The sequence below is a fragment of the Rhincodon typus genome, chromosome 1 (genome assembly GCF_021869965.1).
Source record: "Rhincodon typus isolate 14 chromosome 1, sRhiTyp1.1, whole genome shotgun sequence".
Taxonomy (NCBI): domain Eukaryota; kingdom Metazoa; phylum Chordata; class Chondrichthyes; order Orectolobiformes; family Rhincodontidae; genus Rhincodon; species Rhincodon typus.
The window spans coordinates 105,663,814-105,686,252 of record NC_063332.1 but is presented as its reverse complement, the minus strand read 5'-3'; the positions used below and the strand labels follow the sequence as shown (position 1 = coordinate 105,686,252).

General features: G+C 40.0%; 1 protein-coding gene across 1 annotated transcript in view; it reads right to left on the bottom strand.

The window, feature by feature from the left end:
• The window catches only part of LOC109917776 (coiled-coil domain-containing protein 158), a 162,845-nt gene that overhangs the window by 13,037 nt on the left and 127,369 nt on the right, over positions 1 to 22,439 (bottom strand). The window contains exons 16-17 of the mRNA XM_048603980.1: positions 19,779 to 19,871; positions 4,342 to 4,455 (exon numbers count right to left, since the gene is read on the bottom strand). Of these exons, the coding sequence (XP_048459937.1) occupies positions 4,342 to 4,455; positions 19,779 to 19,871 (207 nt within the window). The remainder of the gene's footprint in view (positions 1 to 4,341; positions 4,456 to 19,778; positions 19,872 to 22,439) is intronic.

Sequence of the window (22,439 nt, the reverse complement as noted above, 5' to 3'; positions counted from 1 at the left end):
CCTACCACTTCTAGTCTCCTCCCTTGTCTTGTTTGCCTTCCCTAAATGGATCATTTAATATTTCTCCAGACTGAATTCCATTCATGATTTATTTGCCACCTAAGCAATCCATTGATATCTTCGTGTGGTCTGCTAGCTTTGTTTTTCTTAATCTACTGCAGCCAATTTTTGCACAATCTGCAAATGTTTTCAAATGTCCCCTATATTTAAATCTATATCAATCAAATATATCCCAAAAAGTCAGAAACCTATTGCTGACGACAGAAAAGAAAGCTCAAAACATCAGAAGCTGTACGTAAATATAAAAAGTGTGGGGGGAGGAGCGTATTTAAAAAATAAATTAGGAAAGTGAAGAGGGGGCATGGAAATCACTGGTGGATAAAAAGAAGGAAAATTCAAAAGCATTTTGTAAATATATGAGGGACTAAAAGATAACCAGGGAAAGAGAGGAAGCTATTATGGGTCTAAGTGAAAACTGTGGGTGGAGACTGAATATGTGAGGTTTTAAGTTAGTACTTTACATCTGTATTCGGAGTGGAGAAGAACCATGTAGGAATGGAAATCAGGGAAGAGGACTGTGATATAGTTTAACAAATTAAATAAAAACTGAAAGAACTGTGGATGCTGTAAATCAGAAACAAAAACAGAAGTTACTGGAAAAGCTTAGCAGGTCTGGCAGTACCTGTGAACAGAAATCAGAGTTAACGTTTCAGGTCTGGTGACTCTTCCTCAGAACTGAACAAATTAAATTTGGGTAAGACCCAGATGAGATATATCATGGGTACTGTGAGAGGAAAGGTAAGTGATGGTAGGGGCATTGACACCAACTTTTTAAATCCTCTATGGACACAGAAGACAGGCACTGGAGTATAGTTAATGTGGTACCATCATTCAAGAAAGGTGGCTGGAATAAACCAAGGAAATTTTGGAAAAGTTCTGAGGGACAGAATTAATCTCCACTTGCAGAGTCAAGAATTAATCAAGAATAGTCAGCATAGCTTTGTCAGTAAGAGATCATATCTGACAGGTTTAATTGAGTTTTTCCTAGAAACAGAAGAAATAGCAAGAGCAGGCTATTTGGCCCTTCGAGCTAGCTCCACCAATCAACATGACATGGATGATCATCCAACTCAGTACCCTGATCCCACTTTCTTCCCATAGACTTTGATCCCTTTAGTCTTAAAATCTATATCAAACTCCTTTTTGAAAACATTCAATATTTAGGCCTCAACTGCTTCTGCAGTAGAGAATTTCACAGGCTCACCATGCTCTGGGTGAGGAAATTTCTCCTGAACCTAACACTGAGACTAATTCTAAACTCCCTGGCCAGATGGAACAGCCTCTCAACACTTATCATTGAAGCTCTCTAAGAATTTTGTACATTTGCATGAAATCATCTGTCTCTTACAACAAGCCCTCTCATCTAGTAGACATATTTTGCACCCCCTCTAAGTCAAATGAGACCAAAACTATGCATAGTACAGGTCCTCAGGTGTGTTCTCACCAAAGCCTATTTAATTGCAGCAAAACTTGCTTATTTTTAAACACCAATGTACTTGTAATAAAGGGAATCAGGACATTTCTTTCCCTAACTGCTTGTTGGACCCACATGTTAACTATCTGTGGTTCACATGCAAGGATTTCCAAATACGAATATTTATTAGCCCCTCATCTTTTAAAAACATTGCGCTTTTCCATTCTTCCTGAACATTTTTACACTTCCCTATGTTATAGTCCATCTGCCACCTTCTTGTTCAATCACTTAGCCAATCCTTATCCCTTCACAGCCTATTTATGTCCACTACATAGTTTATTTTTCCACCTAGTTTCGTGTCATGAACATATTTCGTTATTTCACATTTGGTCCATCATCCACATCATTGAAACAGATTGTAAATAGCTGAGGCCTGAGCACCAATGCTTCCACTAGATACACCTGATATCAAAATTGGTCAGGACCTATTTCCTTCTTGTTCTTCTTAAATCAGGCAATACTACCATCAATACCTTGCTCTGCAAACAGCTGCAAGAATAAAACACTGATGAATAAAGTAAGACCATAAGACATAGAAATAACCATTCAATTCAGTGAGTCTGCTCTGCCATTCAATGAAATAATGGTTGATCTGATAATCCTCAATTCCACTATCCTGCCTTTGCTCAAAACCCTTGATTCCATTACTGATTGAAAATATGTTGACATCAGCCTCGAGTTTAGCTAATGATCCAGCCTTGATGGCCCTCTGCAGAAAAGAATTCCACAGATTCACAACTCTGAGAGAAGAAATTCATTCTCATCTCTATCTTAAAACTTTATTCTGAGATTATGCCCTTTGGTCCTAGATTCTCCCACATGGGGAAATAATCATTCCTTAATTTGATATTTGAATTAGTTACACTTCCTCATATATTGATACAGGATTTGCTGTGATGCTTATATTGACAACAAACTCCATAAGTTGGCCTGTTGTGGACTTCAGCATCATCCTCCAGTGGTGCAGTTACACAAACATTTGCCAAATAACTAATTAGTATAAATCACAGTGTACTCAGGAGTGAGCAAAAGCAATGCAACCATCAGCCAAAGTGAAAGCTCACAGAGGAGAAGATACTCAATTACCAAGGTACTTAAAACAGATAAAAACAAAATAATACAGATGCTGGAAATCTGAACTAAAAACTGAAAATATTTGAGACACTCAACAGGTCTGGTAACATCTGCAGATAGAGAAACAGAGTTAATATTTTGAGTCCAAGATGGCACTTCTTCAGAACTCAGTCATGTCAGAATTGAGAAGTTAACTTTGTTTCTCACAAATGCTGCCAGAAACCACTATAAATGTAAACTGAAAGATAATTTGCTTTTATTCTTGCTTTTATATCTGATGGTTTAATTCATTACATAAGGCAGTAATCCTACTTTCCCACTGTGATTGTATAAACAATACAGAAACTTGAGGCCTCTAGTGTTCAGCTGTTTGAAAAACATGTAAACAATTTTTCCACTTTGCTACTAGAGGATTTTGGACACAGGCTTTTAAAACATTCTGCTTAGAAGACACAGAACTCCTTGGAACACTTCCAGTTTAGGATACTATATACACAGCCCACGATACAGTTTCCTTTACAGTGGAGAGAGTGAACATAGATCATGTGACCACTTTGCAGATTGTCTCTGTTCAGTTCACGAGTGCAACCCTGAGCTTCTGGTTGTCGATTATTTTAACTCTCTGTCCAACTTGCTTTCTAACCCTTTATCCCAGTCTCCCACACATTGTTCCAGTGAAACTCAAGGTAAGTTGGAGGAACAGAATTTTATTTTTTGTCCAGACATTTTACAACTTTTCATACTCAACAAACGTTTCAACAAATTCAGATCATAAAATCTGCCTTTCTTTTTTTGGACAATAACTGTTATTGATGTCCCTGCTGTTTCCATCTGTGCCTTCACTAGACTGATGTGCCCCAGTACCATTTCCTTTGGCCTTGCACCATCACCCTTTTCCTCCAGTCACTCAGGTGAAACATCTATTCTGTTTCTTTCTCCACAGATGCATCCAGATCTGCTGAGTATTTATAGCATTTTCTGACTTCATTCCATTGCATTCTCACTTGACAGAGGATATGTTTTGACCAGGCCTGCTTGCACATAAATTTGGCCAAAATGGGCAAACTAAGATTTGGATAGTAATTGATTTGTTTTGTTCAGCTTTTAAGCTGAAACAAATGCTGGCTGTTCAAGTATTCATATTTTAAGACATAGAAGGTAGGTAGGCTGTTAGTTCCTTGTCTGAATAGATAACTTGTTCATTCCAGTGGCCCTCAGACTGATGAAGTTCTGTGAGGAAAATCACAGCTACAAAGTGCACTTCAAGTGTTGATGGTGAACGTTCAATATGATCCAGTGCTTTAATCTACTTTTCACTTTGGTTTGGATTCCCTCAATGGTCAACTGCATCACTGTTCATCATTTTCTCTTCAGGTTTGTTGCCCACAATTTTGTCTTGGTTGGTGGAAAAGTCACAAAAAGATTTCACCAAATTTTTCAGTCAATGTAATTGCATGGCAGAACAGGAATACATCATGAGAAAATGGTATTGCTCACGGCCTGCCATACTATCCTACTGCCACCACATGAACAAAAGAGGAAGATGATAGATCTGCTGGGGAAAATCTGAGTTTCTCAACCCATGAATCTTTAAGTTGCTACCCTGACAGGACCAGTCCAGCATGAGCTCTAGGTAACCCTATAATTGATAAAATAAGTCATTTGCAGCAAAATTATGGTCCTGGAAAATAAAAATGCATTTAGTAAATGGATTATGAAAGATGAACGCTTACAGAAGAGAGGTATCCTGATGATGGCCGGGAAGATGTTGGATTAACACAAACTGGAGGGGAATAGACTCGAGTATTTGAACATTGACCAGTATTAAAACCTGGACCTTGTAGCTCCTTTAAAACAAAGATATTATACAAAAATTATAATAGATTAGCAGTATATACCTGTTAAAAAGTAAAAATATATAGAAACATATTGCAAACAGTTAAAGTTTGACTCATCCTAAGAGCAGTGCAAATGAACCTACCCCACATGAAATGCCTTTACTATCAGCTTCTCAAGGATAATTAGAGATTGACAATAAGTGCCAGCAATGCCCACATTTTATGAACAAATAAACCAAACAGTATTTTACTACCTTAATTAAGGTTAGGTCAATTGCCAACTCAAATAAGTATTGTGAAACAGTGCTCTGGACTTAAAACACAACATTAGGAATTCAATTTAATTCAGTTCTGAATTGACAGCACAACCTGTATCAACTTGACAAACAATATTAGTAATGTTCTGTTCGGAGGATTATAGTCTTTTAACCTGTTAGTCCTTTAACCTGTTAGTCCTTCGTAGCTCATCTACAAAAGAATAGATAACAGTCACACTCCTCTGATTTGAAGCTACATCTTGGATGACATGGAAGTATCTTCCAATTTAATAGCAGTTTAACTATTTAATTTCAGGTCCATCTCTAGCCAACCACCACCTCACACACACAACTCTGCTCTTTTCTAATTTCAAGCACTTTGAATGTACTTTTATTGTACAACTTTAACTGTCCCAACTGCTGCACTGTACTGGAACAATTTAAACTCATTCACAGACTTCTGCTCAAACTCCTAGCAAATTACAACACAGCTTTCCTTTTTTAATTAAACCAGATTAAAATATTAATTTAATAATTATGAAAAACATAACTCCACCTATCAAAACTTCTAATAGATTACTTAGTTAAATTGTCATGGCAATTTTCTAGTTAAATGAATTACTTGAGGAACATCAATACACTCACTCCTTGTTATCCATTGACTTGCTATCCATGGATCCATGGACCTTGGGGGTTGACCCCAGACTCCATTTTTTTTTTCTTCATTGACTCATCATGTCTGATCATGCAATACTTTGCAACAGATAAGAAATTCACATATAAGCAGTATCCACACTTTTTGTTATTCACATGAAGTCCATGACCCTATCCCCTGTGGATAATGAGGATTTGGTGCAATAAGTAAAATTACAATGTACTAATTGAGCATTGCAAATCTATATTTTCCACCTGAACTCAGTGTATCTCAGCTGTTTCATGGCCTTGATTGGCATTATGATACTGTATGCAGTCTATGTCTATTTTTATCCTTATAGCTTTCAATCTCATTTCAAAAATTGTTCATCAACACAGATTAATTGCAGTTAATACAAGACTATTCCCTCTCAACTCCATTGCAGCATTGGTAAAATCCTCATGTGACTTGCGTAAAACCTTGCTTGCAATTGTAAATTTAGGGATAAATAGATAAACAGCAAAGAAAACAATCGTTTTTTAATATTATTTGGACAGGATAATAACATGTGGATTGACTTCTTCTTTTTAGTAGGTATGGTGCACAACCAAAATTGTGCATAAGAACACTTTTCCAATGTTATTACAACAACCAAATAGAGGAAAATTCTTTGTGAGTGGGTTACCAGGCTTTTAGTATTGATGTTCTGTGTGAAATACTAACTTTAGAAGATGTCTTGGATTATTTAGTACTGGTTTACAGTTGATATTAAGATCATAAGAATAGGAATATGTCATTTAGTCTCTGGGCAAAAAAACACAAAGAATCGTCATAGACTCGTCACTGGACCCAAAACGTTAAATCTGCTTTCTCTCCACAGATACTGCCAGACCACTGAATTTCTGTTTTTGATTTAGTCTCCGGGACTTATTCTGGCATTCAATTAGAATGTGGTTGATATGGTACTGTTATAAAGCAGAGGTCGACCCCCTACCCTCCCGACAACTAAAACTGAAACACCCAGAGATGCTCTATGATCTGTCAACTGAAGTGTGCAAAGTGATTTTAACCTGCCTCTCACCCTCAAGCTCTCCTAGTCTAGAAAAAGCGCATCATCTTATAAAGGGGACGGATACTTCCCCCTACCATTTAACAAGCAAATTCTAACATCTCGCCCTCCAGTCCACAAGTACTGTACCCTACTTAGCAACAGTACCCAATTCCAATTTTGCCCCATATCCCTCAACACCTTTGGTTAACAAAAAATAAAACTAACAATTTAACCAGTACCAGCAATCACTTGCAGAGCTCAGTTTCTACCATCCTTTCCACATACTTTTTATGAAGTGTTTCTTAATTTCAGCATTTAAAGATCTGATCCTAATACTTAGGCAATGCTCCTTATTTTTGTTAATTTTCTGTTTTGATTCATTCATGGGATGTGGGCATCACTAGCTAGGTCAGCATTTATTGCCCATCTCTAATTGCACGGAGGACATTTAAGGGTCAAACACATTGCTGTGGGTCTGGAATCACATTTAAACCAGACCAGGTTAGGATGGCAGTTTCCATCATGTGACTAAAGGTACAGCGGCATTCTTAGCTAATATTCCTGACACCATCTAAGGACATCAGTGAGCCAAAAGGGTTTTCTGACAATCTGCAATTGTTTCATGGTCATCATTAGACTTTTAATTCCAGATATTTATTAAATTCACATTCCACTATCTGCCATGGCAGGGTTCAAACCAGAATCCCAGAAATTTACTTGGTCCCTGGATTAATTGTCTAGTGGTAATACCACTGAGTTATCACCTTCCCTTAATCTAAGTTTTCAAATTTTTAAAGGGAACTGATAGTTTCTGCCAGACTAATCTATTTCTGCCAGTTGGGGAATTTGGAATAGGGGAAGTGATGGCCTATTGTGGTATTATCACTAGACTACTAATACAGCAATTTAGCTTATCTTCTGGGGACTGGGGTTCAATCCCACCACAGATGGTGGAAAAGTTCTTTCTATGAAAATACAGTCTGGAATTAAGAATCTAATGATGATCCATGAAACTACTGTCAGAAAAACCCATCTCCTTCACAGATGTTCTTAACTGGTTTGGCCTACATGTGACTCCAGACTAACAGCAATGTTGTTGACTCTCAACTGCCCTCGGGAATGACCTATTGATTAATCACTATGAAATCTCAACAAAGAAATGAAACTGGATGGACCACCTGGCATCAACCTAGGCACCAGAACTGATAATGGCAGAAACAGCCCTATTGCCTCTGAAAAGTCCTCCTTATTAACATCTGGGGTTGTGCCCAAAATTTTAAGCTGTTTCATAGACTAGTCCAGCAACAGACTTACATAACCATATTCATGGAAACATACCGTACATTCAACGTAACCACCATCACCATCCCTGGATATGTCTTAACCCACCTGCAGGACATATTCAGAGATGGCAGTACAATGGTGCACAATCAGGAGGGAGTTGCCCTGGGAGGCCTCAACATTGACTCTGGACTGCGTGAAGTCTCATAGCATTGGGTCAAATATGGGCAAGGCAACCTCCTGCTGATTACCATGTACTGTCCACCCTCAGCTGATGAGTCAGTACTCCTCCAATACTTGGAGGAAGCACTGAAGGTGGCAAGGGTGCCAAATACACTCTGGGTTAGGGATTTCAATGTCCACCACTAAGACTGGCTCAGCAGCAGTACTACTGTTTGAGCTGGTCGGGTCCTAAAGGACATAGCTGCTAGACTGGCTCTGCAGCAGGTGGTGAAGGAACCAACAAGGAGGAAAACCATACTTGACCTCATCCCTACCAATCTGCTGGCTACAGATGCAGCTGTCCTTTTGAAGACAAAATCCCGCCTTCAGATTAAGAAAAATCTCCATTGTGTTGTGTGGCTCTATTACCATGCTAAATAGGGCAGACTTTGAACAGATCTAGTAATTCAAGACTGGGCATCCACGAGGCATTGAGGGCCATCGACAGCAACAGAACTGTACTCCAGCACAATCTATAACCTCATGGCTCAGCATATTCCCCCACTCAACCATTACCATCAAGCCAGGAGTTTAAACCTGCTTCAATGGAATGTAGGAGGGCATGCCAGAAGCAGCACCAGGCATATCTGAAAATAAGGTGTCGAACTGGTGAAGCTAGCAAACTGGACTACTTGCAAGCTAAACAGCATAAGCAGCAAGTAATAGACAGAGCTAAGTAATCTGACAACCAATGGATCAAATCTAAGCTCTGCAATCCTGCCACATCTTCAGCTAATTTGATTCACTCCACATGCTATCAGGAGACAATTGCAGGCACTGGATACTGCAAAGGCCACGGGCTCTAACAATATACAGGCAATAGTACTGAAGACTTATGTTTCGGAACTTGCGCACTCCTAGCCATGTTTACCAGTACAGTTACTGCACTAACATCTACCTGACAATGTGCAAAATTGCCCAGGTATGTCCCGTACACAAACAGCGGGACAAATCCAAACCAGCCAACTAGCTCCATCAGTCTACTCTCAACTATCAATAGTGATGGAAGGTGTCATCAATGTTGCTATCAAGCTCAGCAATAACCCGCTCAGTGATGCTCAGTTTGGGTTCTACCAGGGCCACTCAGCTCCTGACCTTATTACAACCTCAGTGCAAGCATGGACAAAAGAGCTGAATTCCAGAGGTGAGGTGAGAGTGCCAGCCTTTGATATCAAAACTCCAACTGAACGTGGCATCAAAGAGCTCTGGAATCAATGGATATTGGGGACAAACTCTCTGGTGGTTGGAATCACATCTGGCACAAAGGAAGATGGTTGTCGTTGCTGAAGGTCAGTCATTTCAGCTCCAGGACTTCTCTGCAAAAGTTCCTCAGGGTTGTGTCCTAGGACCAACCATCTTCAATTGCTTCATCAATGGGCTTCCTTCCATCATAAAGTCTGAAACAGGATGTTCACCAATGACTGCATAATGTTCGGCACCATTCACAACTCTTCAGATACTGAAGCAGTCCACGTTCAAATGCAACAAGACCTGGACAATATCTAAGAGATAACACAGTGTGGAGTTGGAGGAACACAGCAGGCCAGGCAGCATCAGAGGAGCAGGAAAGTTGATGTTTCGGGTCAGGACTCTTCTTCAGAAAATCGATCTCTGGACAATATCCAAACTTGGGCTGACAGGTAGCAGGTAGCATGTGCACCACACAAATGCCAGGCAATGAACATCTCCAATAAGAGACAATCTAATCACTGTCCTTTGATATTCATGGGTGTTACCATCACTGAATCCCCCACTATCAACATTCTGGGTTACCACTGACCAGAAACTCAATTGGACTCACCATATGAATGCAATAGCTACAAGAGCAGGTCAAAAGCTAGAAATATTTCAGTGAGTAACTCACCACCTGACACACACATCCCCCCCACCCCTCCCCAAAGCCTTTCCACCATCTACAAAGCACACGTCAGGCATGTGAAGGAATACTCCTCACTTACCTGGATGAGTGCAGCTCCAACAACACTCAGGAAGCTCGAAACCATCCAGGACAAAGCAGCCCGCTTGACTGGCACCATCTCCACAAGCATCCAGTCCCTCCACCACCGATGTTCAATAGCAGCTTTGTGTAACTATCTACAAGATGCACTGCAGAAATTGCCCAAGATCCTTAAACAGCACCTTCCAAACCGACAACCACTTTCAGCTAGGAGGAGAAGAGCAGCAGATACATGGGATCACCACCAACTGCAAGTTCCCTTCCAAGTCACTCACTATACTGACTTGAAAATATATCACCATTCCATCGCTGTCACCGAAACAAAATTATGGAATTCCCTCTCTAATGGCATTATGGGTCTACTTACAGAACATGGACTGCAACAGTTTAAGAACACAGCTCACCACCACCATCTGAACAGCAACTAGGGACAGACAATAATATAACCCACCACTAATACCCACGTCCCATGAACAAATTTTGAAAAACAACTAACCCTCTTCTGGAATACAACCATGATCTGTGTAATTTCTCTCTGTGATTTCACTTTTGGAGTCCAGATGCCATTCTAGTGAATCTATGTTTTGTCTCCTCAAAGATCAATGTATTTTTCCTAAGACACAGTGCCCAGACTGAACAGAGTACTTTCTCCTGGTGTGGCCTATCCATATCTTCATATATGCCTTTGTATTTTAGATCCTTAGATATAAAAGCCAGCACTCAATTAGCTTTTTTAACAGATCCAGTGCCAAAATGTTAACTTTGCTTTCTCTCTATATATGCTGGCAGACCTGCTGAGTTTCTCCTACTAATTCTGTTTTTGTTTCTGATTTACATCATTGGCAATTCTATGGGGTTTTTTTTGCCTTACACTGGAACCCATTTGCCAATTTTACCCTGGATTTATAAACATCACTTGGTAATTATATACACTCATCTACACTGCTTACATTGACAACTGTTTTTGTGTAGTTTTCAAATTTGGATATGTGGTTCTCCATCCTATCAACTAAGTTGTTAAAAACTGTCGTAAATATCTGTACCCTAACATCAGTGGTACCCTACTGGTCACATCCTGACAATTAGACTAACTGCCAAATAAAAACCAAAAGAACTGCGGATGCTGTAAATCAGGAACAAAAACAAAGTTGCTGGAAAAGCTCAGCAAGTCTGGCAGCATCTGTGGAGGAGAAAACAGAGTTAATGTTTCGGGTCCGGTGACCCTTCCTCAGAACAGACTAACTGCCAATGTCACCCACTATGAATTCATCAATAAATTTGCTGTTGATTCATGAGCTTAAACTTTAACTGCTGATCTCTTTAGAGAGACTCTATTTAATACTTCTAGAAGTTTACATCAATTATATCGATCAGCATTTTTTAATCCTTACATGCTCAAAATAGCTGTACTTGATTGAGTACTTGACTGAGCATGGCATCAAGGAGAGTTGGTAACATTGAAGTCAATAGGAATCGGGGGGAAATTCTTCACTGGGTGGGATCATACTTAGTAGAAATATAGAGGGTTGTAGTTGTTAGCTGTTAATCATCTCAATGCCAGGGTCTGGTTGAAGTTTCTCAATGTAATGTAAACCCCATCTGCGAAGCTCAAGTCAGTAACAGAACACTCCTCACTTGCCTGGATGACTGCAGCTTCAACAACATTCAAGAAGCTCAATGTCATCAAGCAGTCCTCAGGATCGGCACCATATCCACCGATTCACATTCATTGTCGCCATCATCGATACACGATCGCAGGAGTGTGTACGAACTACAAAGTGCACTAGAGTAACTCACCAAAGATCCTTCAACGGCACCTTCCAAACCCACAAACTCTACAACCAAGAAGGAAAACAACTGTAGACTCATGGAAACACCACCATTTGCAAGTTCCCATACCTTCACGTGGAGCTATATGGATGTCTATTTGCTGATTTGAGATTGAAATCTTGGAACTTCCTTCCCAGCAAGACTGTATGTGTACCTGCAGCAGATGGACTATAGCAGTTGAAGAAGGAAGCTCATCACCTTCAAAGCATTTTGGAATGGCAACAAATATTAGCCTTGCCAGTGCTGTATGCATCCTCTGATAGAGTTAATAAAGTTCTACTGTTTGTTACTTTAGTAACTGCTTCAAGAACATTTAATCAGTGTCAACAAACACAAGGTAATCCATGTGGGTCTCTCCCTGGTCAGCTCACACATTTCCATGATGTTCAAGTCAATCTTATTCTTAATTATAGACTCTAGTAATTTTATACAGCAGATTCCCTTTCAACTTTCTCAAACAGCAGAGTGATATGGTCAATTTTCTAACTTTAATGAACAGCTAAGTGATAGAACTTTTGGAAGTTCAAAATTAGAGCATTAACAATGATCTCATCTATTTCCTTTAAAAGTCTATGATGGATAACATCTGAGGTCTTGGTGTTTTGTCATTCTTTAGTGCCATTATTTCTTTCATTTGTTGAGTTTGGCTTATGTAAATTTCCTTACGTTTGGTAAGTCTCTGACTCATCTGATACAATATCAGTTCCCTTGTGATGATTGCCATATCATCCTCTTTTTATATTGTAAATAATGATAGAAAGCAATTATTTAATAAGTCTACCATTTCCTTATTTTCATTAATATCACTGCTATTAGTTTTCAAGGAGCACACATTGACCTTATCCACCCGTTTTAATTTTGACATTCATGCACCCTTTTGTACGCTCGATCTGTTTTGTCATCTTTCGTGTTCCTTGTAGCTTTTCTTTTTGCTGGAGTAGGTGCTACTTCTTGCATCCTTTCAGCTTTTTCTGTTAAACTTACCTTGTCCAAAGGCTTCTTCCCCACCACCACATCCCCGCCCCACCCAAAATGTCCAGAACTCTCATTACGTGGAGGTATAAACTGGTTCCATACCCTGTTAAATTCATTTTTGGAAATGTCCCACTGATATTATGTAATTTTATCCCCATTAAGACTTGAGCAGTTTACTGTGGATAGTCTCTGTCTTGGTCCATTGAAACTGGCCTTTACTTAATCTAAGTTTTTATAAGTTGATTCATATCAAGCTCGACAGTCAATACAATGATATTATGGTCACTAAATGTTCACATTCTATTAGGTTGTTACTAAATCAGACCCATTACTCATTATTAAATCTAATATGGCAAGTCCCCTTTATTCTAGGTCATATTGTTGCAGAAAACTGCAAACATTTTCTATCTTTCAAACATGAACTTACCTGCTTTTCTCAATCTACACAAAAACTAAGATTATCTTTTGAAATCACACAGTCTTTACTACATGCTCATTTAATTTTTGCATTCTGCAGCTTCACAACTACTAGCATGCAACCTAATCACAAACCCCAAACAGTCTTAAGTCCTTTTCTCTTTCTTAATTCTTTCTTTTGCCTCTCTCCTGCCTGTTTACCTTACATTATATCATCCCATATCATAGCAGTAGTTTAATTCATAAGTCAGCCTGACTCTGAAATATTGCTGTTTCTTCAGTGTCTCTGGGACAAAATCCTGGAACTTCTTCCTAACAGCACAGTGGAGTACCTACTCCGAATGGATTGTAGAGGTGCAAGCAGGCAGCTCACCTCCATCTTCTCAAGTGCAACACATTGTGATTCAGCCAGGAATGCCTATATTCCATAAACCAATAAACTAAAAAATTGCTGTTAATGCTACTTCCCTCCCTAGATTAGATTTACTTTCTCTCCAGTAGGCTTTTTAAACTTATATTCTCTCATGCAGTGCCGTATGTTGCGTTTGTTAGCAGACTTCATCTATGATTAGACTACGTAATGAGTGGATGTAAATAATCACCCGGTGATGTGTTTGGAGACAGGGAGACATTTATGTGTGCGGGATGGTGCATATTATGGAAGGTAGCCTGAAACGATACCAAGGAAAATCAGGTTTCTAAACTAACAAGTAGGCATATTTTACGTGGTACCTATAAAGCAATTTGCTGACGAACCAGAAGTGTGGCCACGGTGACGCCATTTTAGCCGTACCTGCTCACTTTGGTAGAAAGAATCTAACATGTAATACGTACCTCATGTGCAGTGAGACATATACAACTTTAATTGTGAAACTCTGCCATGTTTGCTTTTCATTGAAGTTTGGAATTCTGACATGAATACATCAGATACAATGCTTTTTACTACAGTTTCTGGCTTAATATCTGTGACAATAAATAAAATCTAATCTTTTGTCCATCATTTATGAGTGATAATTTGACTCTATCAGAGTGACTACAGAGAATGTTGCCTCACTGAGATGCACCAGACCCACCCCTGCTCTCCATCAACAACATAGATGAATACGTCTTGCCCTTGGCCATATTGTGCACTGCTGGAACTGTTTCTTTTTGTGGGTTTCAATCCTTCTATTGTCCCAAATCGATTTTTCAAATTGGTTGGAACAGACAATATTATTTCTCCCCTCTCCGTGCAATGCTGCAAGTGAGGTCACAGTGCCTCAGTTTTTAAAAAAAATTGTGAGACACGTCATGTTAGAAAAAATAATACTTTACCAATAAATATGCTCAAAGCTTTAACTACAAATGTATAACCATACAAATACATTTACTTTACTTATTATATATACATATTGTTCATTTGTTAAAAGCAATTATCCACCTAATGTATTTAGTGCATAAATGTGTGGTGTAATTAGGTACAAGCAGCTGGTGGCTAATGTAGAAGACAACACTGGTATATGTGAATGAACAGAAATAGGACACAGGGTGGAAATACAGTTGGGTGCAGAGTAAAAAGTGAGAAAAATTATGAGGGTTGTAAAATGAAGAAAAACATGGGAAAAGAGAATTACAGAAAGACAGAAACTTAAAAATAAATATTTTTCTTAGTTCTCCACTATGGCTTCCTCACTTATTGATGGGCATTCTGTTCACTTTCTTCACTAATGTAGGTGTTTCAGTTCTCCCCAGCCAATTTCCTTTGCACAGGAACAGTAATGGGCCATTTAACCGCTCTGGCCTTTTCTGCCATTAATGTGTAACCTAACTCAATGTACGTGCCATTGCGCCGTGTCCTTTAATCTCTCTGGCTAACAAAAAATATCAAGTGATGTCACACTGCTGTAGCTTTAAAAAAAAAGATACTCATCATCTTAGAGAAAAATAATACTTTACCAACAAATATGCACAAAGCCTCAGCACAGGAACTGGCCTTTTGGTCCTGCAAACCTGTGCCGCCACATTTTGCCCTTCCATTCAAAAACTGTCTTCACTTACAGGATCCGTATCCCTCTATTCCCTTCCTATTCATATATTCATCCAGGTGTTTCTTGAATGCTGCTATCGTGTCTGCTTCCACCACCTCCTCTGGCAATGCGTTCCAGGCACTCACCACCTTTTGTATGAAAAACTGGACTCGCACGTCTCTTTCAAACTTCTTCTCTTGCACCTTGAACCCGTGTCCCCAAGTAATTGACCCCTCCAACCTGGGAAAAAGCCTTATACTTTCCACTCTATCCATGCCATTCATAATCTTATAAACCTCTATTAGGTCACCACTCAACCTCCTGCATTCCAGTGAAGACAAACACAGTTTATCCAACCTTTCTTCACAGCTAAAATCCCCCATACCAGGCAACATCCTGGTAAACTTTTTCTGTGCACTCTCCAGAACATCCACATCCTTCTAGTAGTGTGGTGACCAGAACTGTACTCAATATTCCAAGTGCGACCTAACTAAAGTTCTATAAAGCTGCAGCATAACTTGTAATATCCTTATACTCAATGTAAATTTTTGAACAGTGAAGGAATTAAGGGTTATGGTGTGCGGGCAGGTGCTTTGTTACTACCTTTTCTACTTACGCTGCCACCTTCAGCGATCTGTGGACCTGCACACCCAGATCTCTCTGCATATCAATACTCCAAAGGGTTCTGCCATGCACTGTATAATTTACACTTGTGCTTGACATTCCAAAATGCATCACTTCACATTTGTCTGGATTAAACTCCATCTGCCATTTTTCTGCCCATGCCTTCAACTGATCTGTATCCTGACAATCCTCTTCACTATCCACAGCTCCACCAATCTTTGTATCATCCGCAAACTTACTAATTAGACCAGCTAAGTTTTCCTCCAAATCATTTATGAAGATCATGAACAGCAGAGGTCTTAGCACTAATCCCTGTGGAATACCACTGGTCACAGCCCTCCATTCCAAAAAACGTCCTTTCACTGCTCCCCTCTGTCTCCTATGACTAAGCCAGTTCTGTATTCATCTTGCCAGCACCTCATTTTCTGCTTGTCAAGTTCAACAGTTTTAGGGCTGGAGGCACGTTCTCTCATGTCCTTACCCCAACCCTTCACACACCAGCCTTGTTATCACATGGTCTGCTATTACACACAACCCATTGTTTGCCACTAACAGTCCCCATTGGCAGCTATTCATTCTCCTAGGCTGACAGTTATCCACCCCTTTCTCTGTCCAACTGTTCTTCCTTGTCTTTGGGCTCTACCTCCACAGATTGTTTACTCCTTGCCCCCTCCTCCCACCCTATCTTCTGCATATAAACTGACATTTTGCTAGCTACCATCAGTTCTGAGGAAGGGTCATTGGACCCGAAACTTTAACTCTGATTTCCCTCCTCAGATGCTGTCAGACCTGCTAAGCTTTTCCAGCAATTTCTGTTTTTGTTTCTGATTTCCAGCATCTGCAATTCTTTCATTTTTTAAAAAAAGGTCAACCTCATTTGAAACTTAACTATTGATCCAGCATCAACTGCTCTTTGCAGAAAAGCTTTCCAAACTTCAGCACTCTTGCAACTCCTTGGAAGGTCTGGCTATAATTTTTTGGCTCTGCCTCAGTTCTAGACACCTCAAACAGTGGAAGTATTTTTCTCATGTTTTCATAATATCCTGAAAACTTCTAACAAATCACCACTTCACCTTCCAGATTCCAGGGAACACAAACCTAGTTTTTTTCTCTCTTCCTAGCTTAAGCCTTGGAATTTAATTATTAGTCTAGTAAGCCTGTCCTGTATTTCCTCCAAGACCAACATTTTCCCCCCAAGATGCAGTAGCAGAATAACTCTTCGTACTCTGTGATCTTCAGGGCTGCATATAACTGAAGCATGACTGTTTTTTTTATTATTTTCTGTCGCTGTTCATATTTTCATGATCCATGAATCTCAACCATAAAGTATATTTGGTATAAAGTATTTCCGGTTTTGAACTTTTTACCCTTTAGAAAGTACTTGATTTTGATCCAAAATGGGTGAACTCACATTTGTCCACATTGAAATCCATTTGTCACAGTTTTGCCCATTCACTTTACATAAGAACATAAGAACTAGGAGCAAGAGTAGGCCATCCGACCCCTCAAGCCTGTCCCGCCATTCAATAAGATCATGGCTGATCTTTTTGAGACTCAGCTCCACTTACCTGCCCACACACCATAACCCTTAATTCCTTTACTGTTCAAAAATTTATCTAGCGTTGCCTTAAACACATTCAGTGAGGTAGCTTCAACCGCTTCACTGGGCAGGGAATTCCACAGATTCACAACCCTTTGGGTGAAGAAGTTCCTCCTGACCTCAGACCTACATCTGCTTCCCTTTATTTTGAGGCAACGCTCCCTAGTCCTAGTTTCACCTGCTAGTGGAAACAACCTCCCTGCCTCCACCCTATCTATTCCCTTCATAATCTTATGTTTCTATAAAATCTCCCCTCATTCTTCTGAATTCCAATGAGTATAATCCCAGCCTGCTCAGTCTCCCCTCATAATCCAACTCTCTCAATTCTGGAATCAACCGAGTGAATCTCCTCTGCACCCCCTCCAGTGCTAGTATATTCCTTCTCAAATAAGGAGACCAAAACTGCACACAGTACTCCAGGTGTGGCCTCACCAGGACCCTATACAGCTGCAGCATAGCCTCCCTGTTTTTAAACTCCATACCTCTAGCAATGTCAGACAAAATTCCATTTGCCTTTTTAATTACCTGCTGCACGTGCAATCCTACTTTTAGCGATTCATGCAGTAGGACACCCAAGTCCCTCTGCACAGCAGCATGCTGCAATTTTTTACCATTTAAAACATAGTCCATTTTGCTGTTATTCCTACCAAAATGGATGACCTCACACTTATCAACATTGTACTCCATCTGCCAGACCTTTGCCCACTCACTTAGACTATCTATATTCCTCTGTAGACTTTCAGTGTCTTCTGCACACTTTGCTCTACCACTCATCTTAGTGTCATCTTTATCAATCAATATCTCTTTGTAATTATATGCTTCCAGCTAAAGTGCTTACAATACTGCCAACATTGTCTCATTAGCAAACTTAGGCAAGTAGTTAGCCATCCTGTTACCCAAGTTGTTAATAAATACTGTGAAAAGCTGAGGCCCCAACACAGATCCCCGTAGGCATCACTGGCCACTAGATTAAGTGTCCATTATCCTCACTCTGTGTGTCTTTTCACAGAGCCAATTTCCAAACCAGATGAATAATTCTCCTTCAATTCCAACATCTTCAAAACTAACAGTCTCTTGGACAGGATTTTATTAAATGCCTTCTGGAAGTCCATAGAAATAACAAATTTCCCCTGTCCACTACTTTTACCACTAAAGCTGATATAGAGTGTGCCTCATGAGCTGAGTCAGGCTACATCCATGAGACACAGAATCAAACAGGTTCCAATAAGGCAGGGGGAGTGTTGATGTGGTGAGTTGTGGGGAGGGGGAGGGGGTAACCAGCCTGCATGGGTGTCCTGGGCCGGCAGCAAGGCCCTCCATTGAACATGCAGCCTGACTAAGGCCTGCATCCTAACTCTCGGCTACGATGGTTGGTTCAAGACACACAACCCCTGCATCAGTGTCAGCAAGGTGAGTTTCTTAATTGGCCTCTTAAAGGCCTCAACAGACCTAGAAAGAGGAAAGCTAACCATGACCTTTTCTATCTTTGGCTTAATTGACAGGGGTGACATGGTGGTTGTAAAGGTGTCATTCACCCCTCCCTACCCTATGCCTGTAGTCAACTGGGGAGTGGGACCATTAAATTCTACCGTGTATGCCTGGTTTTGCCCAGGCTTAAAACAGACACAATACATGGAAATGATTTTAAATAATTAGACAATTGACAATTGTTAGGACTTAAAAAAAAACCCTGTCCATTCATCAAGATAAATAATTAGGCAATATTTAGGGGCGGCAACGGCCTAGTGGTATTATTGCTCGACTGTTAATCCAGAGACCCAGATAACGTTCTGGGGATCCAGGTTCAAATCTCACCATGGTAGTTGGTGGAATTTGAATTCAATAAATATCTGGAATTAAGAATCTAATGTTGACCATGAATCCATTGTCAATTGTCGGAAAAACCCATCTGATTCACTAATGTCCTTTAGGAAAGGAAACTGCGATCCTTATCTGGTCTGGACTACAAGTGACTCCAGGCCCACTGCAATGTGGTTGACTCTTAACTGCCCTCTGGGCAATTAGGGATGGGCAATAAATGCTGATCAACCAGCAACGCCCTCATCCCGTGAAAGAATTAAAAAAAGACTGTAATAAACGTCAATGCCCAATATGTAAAACTAAACAGTTTTTTAAGGGTCTTCCTGGAGGGTAATCTGGAAGGCATTCAAATTTAAGTTCTAACTCGTTGTAAACAATAAGTCGAAAATATTGAACCAGTGGAATCATTGCTTTGCAAACTGAATCCAGCCTTTAGACCTATACTTTCTTATGAATTAAAACAAATCCTTCCAGTTTATATGGGTCTAAGTCTCAACATATTCCAGTTATCAAGACAGGTGCAAAAGCACCCAAAACTGTTTATCCAGGCCTAAATATCAAGCACCAATCACACAGATTGAAACTAAGATTTTAAAAGAAACCATGAAATAACAAAGCATCAACATTACTATGTAATAACAATTAAGAAATTCATACCTTTACTTCCAAGGCATGCTGCAGCTTTAAGCGCATGAAGTCCTGCTCCTGACGCTGAATAACTGACTGACAATCAGAAAATCTAAGACAGGCCTGTTTGACGTGGAAATTAGAATCAAGGCAAACTCATCAGCCAAAGTAAAGTGCTCTCTTAGCAGTTTTTACTGAAAACATTAATATATCGCTACACTTCTTACCAATATACATCTACAATTAATGTTTGATGATTTTCAACTGGAAGACAATGCAGCATTTCCATGTTTTGTAGGAGGGGTATCCAACCTGTAGCCCCAGAGTCATGTGATTTAGTTACCTTTCAAACTTAACTTCTGATGTTTTTGTAACTCAGACCCATTTGTATTCAGGTTTCATTTGCTTATTCGTCTGTATGAATTCTGTAAATTTGGACATTTGAGAAGGATTGCTTCTAGTGTTCATTCATTGATAATTGTTCGGACTTAAAAAAAAACCCTGTCCATTCATCAAGATAAATAGGAGACAACAAGGTGCAGGGCTGGATGAACACAGCAGGCCAAGCAGCATCATAGGAGCAGAAAGGCTGACGTTTCGGGCCTAGACCCTTCATCAGAAAAGGGGGAGGGGAAGGGGGTTCTGAAATAAATAGGGAGAGAGTGGGAGGCGGATAGAAGATGGATAGAGGAGAGGATAGGTGGAGAGGAAACAAACAGGTCGAAGAGGCGGGGATGGAGCCGAAGGGTCTAGGCCCGAAACGTCAGCCTTTCTGCTCCTATGATGCTGCTTGGCCTGCTGTGTTCATCCAGCCCTGCACCTTGTTGTCTCGGATTCTCCAGCATCTGCAGTTCCTACTATCTCTGATTCAAGATAAATAGGAGCTGGTTTTGTAACATAAGCTGAAACCTGTATAAATTGGCACACCAAGGGATATCTGCAAAAAATGGACATTTCCTGGCAGACCTAAACAGCTTACACTGTAACACACTCATAAGCAAATAAAGTTACAGTACAATATAACAGGAAGGCCAAAACCATAGCCTATGGATAGCCTTCAATGCACAGAGTTTTTCTATAACTTAAAATATTGGACACAATAAATGCTCATTACAACAGGTAAAGAAACTGCTTTTGTGAGCGTGTCCAGTGTGCACAGCAGCAGAGAACCAATTTGACCTCTAGGACTGAATACTTCCAAGGCTCTATCATAAGATATGGGAATTTCTCCTATGCTATGGATGGTCAGTAAGGAAGTCTGGGGAAACCAGATGATAAAGCCTTAAAAGAATGAAGGTTGAAAGCGATGGGAGCTGGGGGCTCAGGGAGGGGGTAGGGGAACTTAGTGGTGCTAGAGAGAGGCAGAATATTCTTTATTTCTTTGCCCGACCCTTGCTTTTGTTTTTTGCCCACTCTCAGGTGGCTTCCTCGTTCTTGAAAACCCCTCTTAAAACATTTGGGTGCAAAACCATTGCCAGAAATGATCAACTACAGGGGACCTTTGGTCTCTCTAGTAAAGATCTTAGAGTGCTGATTCTTTGGAAGCACTTAAAAAGGGTTTACTTGACTGATTCATAGAATGAAGGGATTGTCTTCTGAGGAAATGTTGAACAGCTTTACCTACACTCGTTGAAGCTTAGAAAAATGAGAGGGGCTCTTAATGAATTATAAAAAAATTGACAGGGTAGATGCTGAAAATGTGTTTCCCATTGTGGGGGAGCCTAGAACTAGTTTAAAAATAAGAGATCACTGATTTAAAACAGAGATAAGGAGAAATCTATTTTGCTCAGACCCTAGTGGTAGCTGGTTTACTGAACATATCAAGGCTGATTTAGACAGATTTTTGATTGACAAGGACGCTCAGGGTTCTGGGGGAACAGGCATGTAAGTCGGGTAAAGGCCACAATCAGATCAGCCTTGATCCTACTGAATGATACAGCAGGTTTGAGGGGACAAATGGCCTATTCCAGCTCATATTTCTTACAATCTTTAAAAGGAAAATTTAAAAATTGTAGAAATTCCCTGACTCAGTCAGTATTCAAACTTCCAGAGAACTTCTAAATATCACCTAGAGTTGATGCCTTATTCCATGGGACTTTCTGGGAATCATGAGCTGCTTCTCCAGGCCTTCAAACATCAGCAGTTACTGCACACAAAGGGACAGATCTAAATTAATCCCATTCCACTGTCACACAACTTGGGATTGGTGATATTTTGACCTTGAGTTACCACCTTGCCCTATTCAGATTGCCAACATAGCAAATGGAAGAACGAGGTCACCTCTCTTTCTTGATGAAGAAGGAATACCCTTGAATAACAGGGAACTGGGAAACATAATAAACATAAAATAAACTGAAATTACTTCATGCTGATACTGCTCCTGAATATCCGCAATGAGACAGAAAAAAGGAACACAGCATGACATGCAGCCTGTCCCAGAATATTTCGCCATCTGCTTTACTATACATACGATTGACTATTTTGGAAATAATGACATCTGCAAACAAAGGACACCTAATACAGAGATAGTAGGAACTGCAGATGCTGGAGAATCTGAGATAACAAGATGTAGAAGCTGGATGAACACAGCAGGCCAAGCAGCATCAGAGGAGCAGGAAGGCTGATGTTTCGGGCCTAGACCCTTCTTCAGAAATAGGGGTGGGGAAGGGGATTCTGAAATAAATAGGGAGA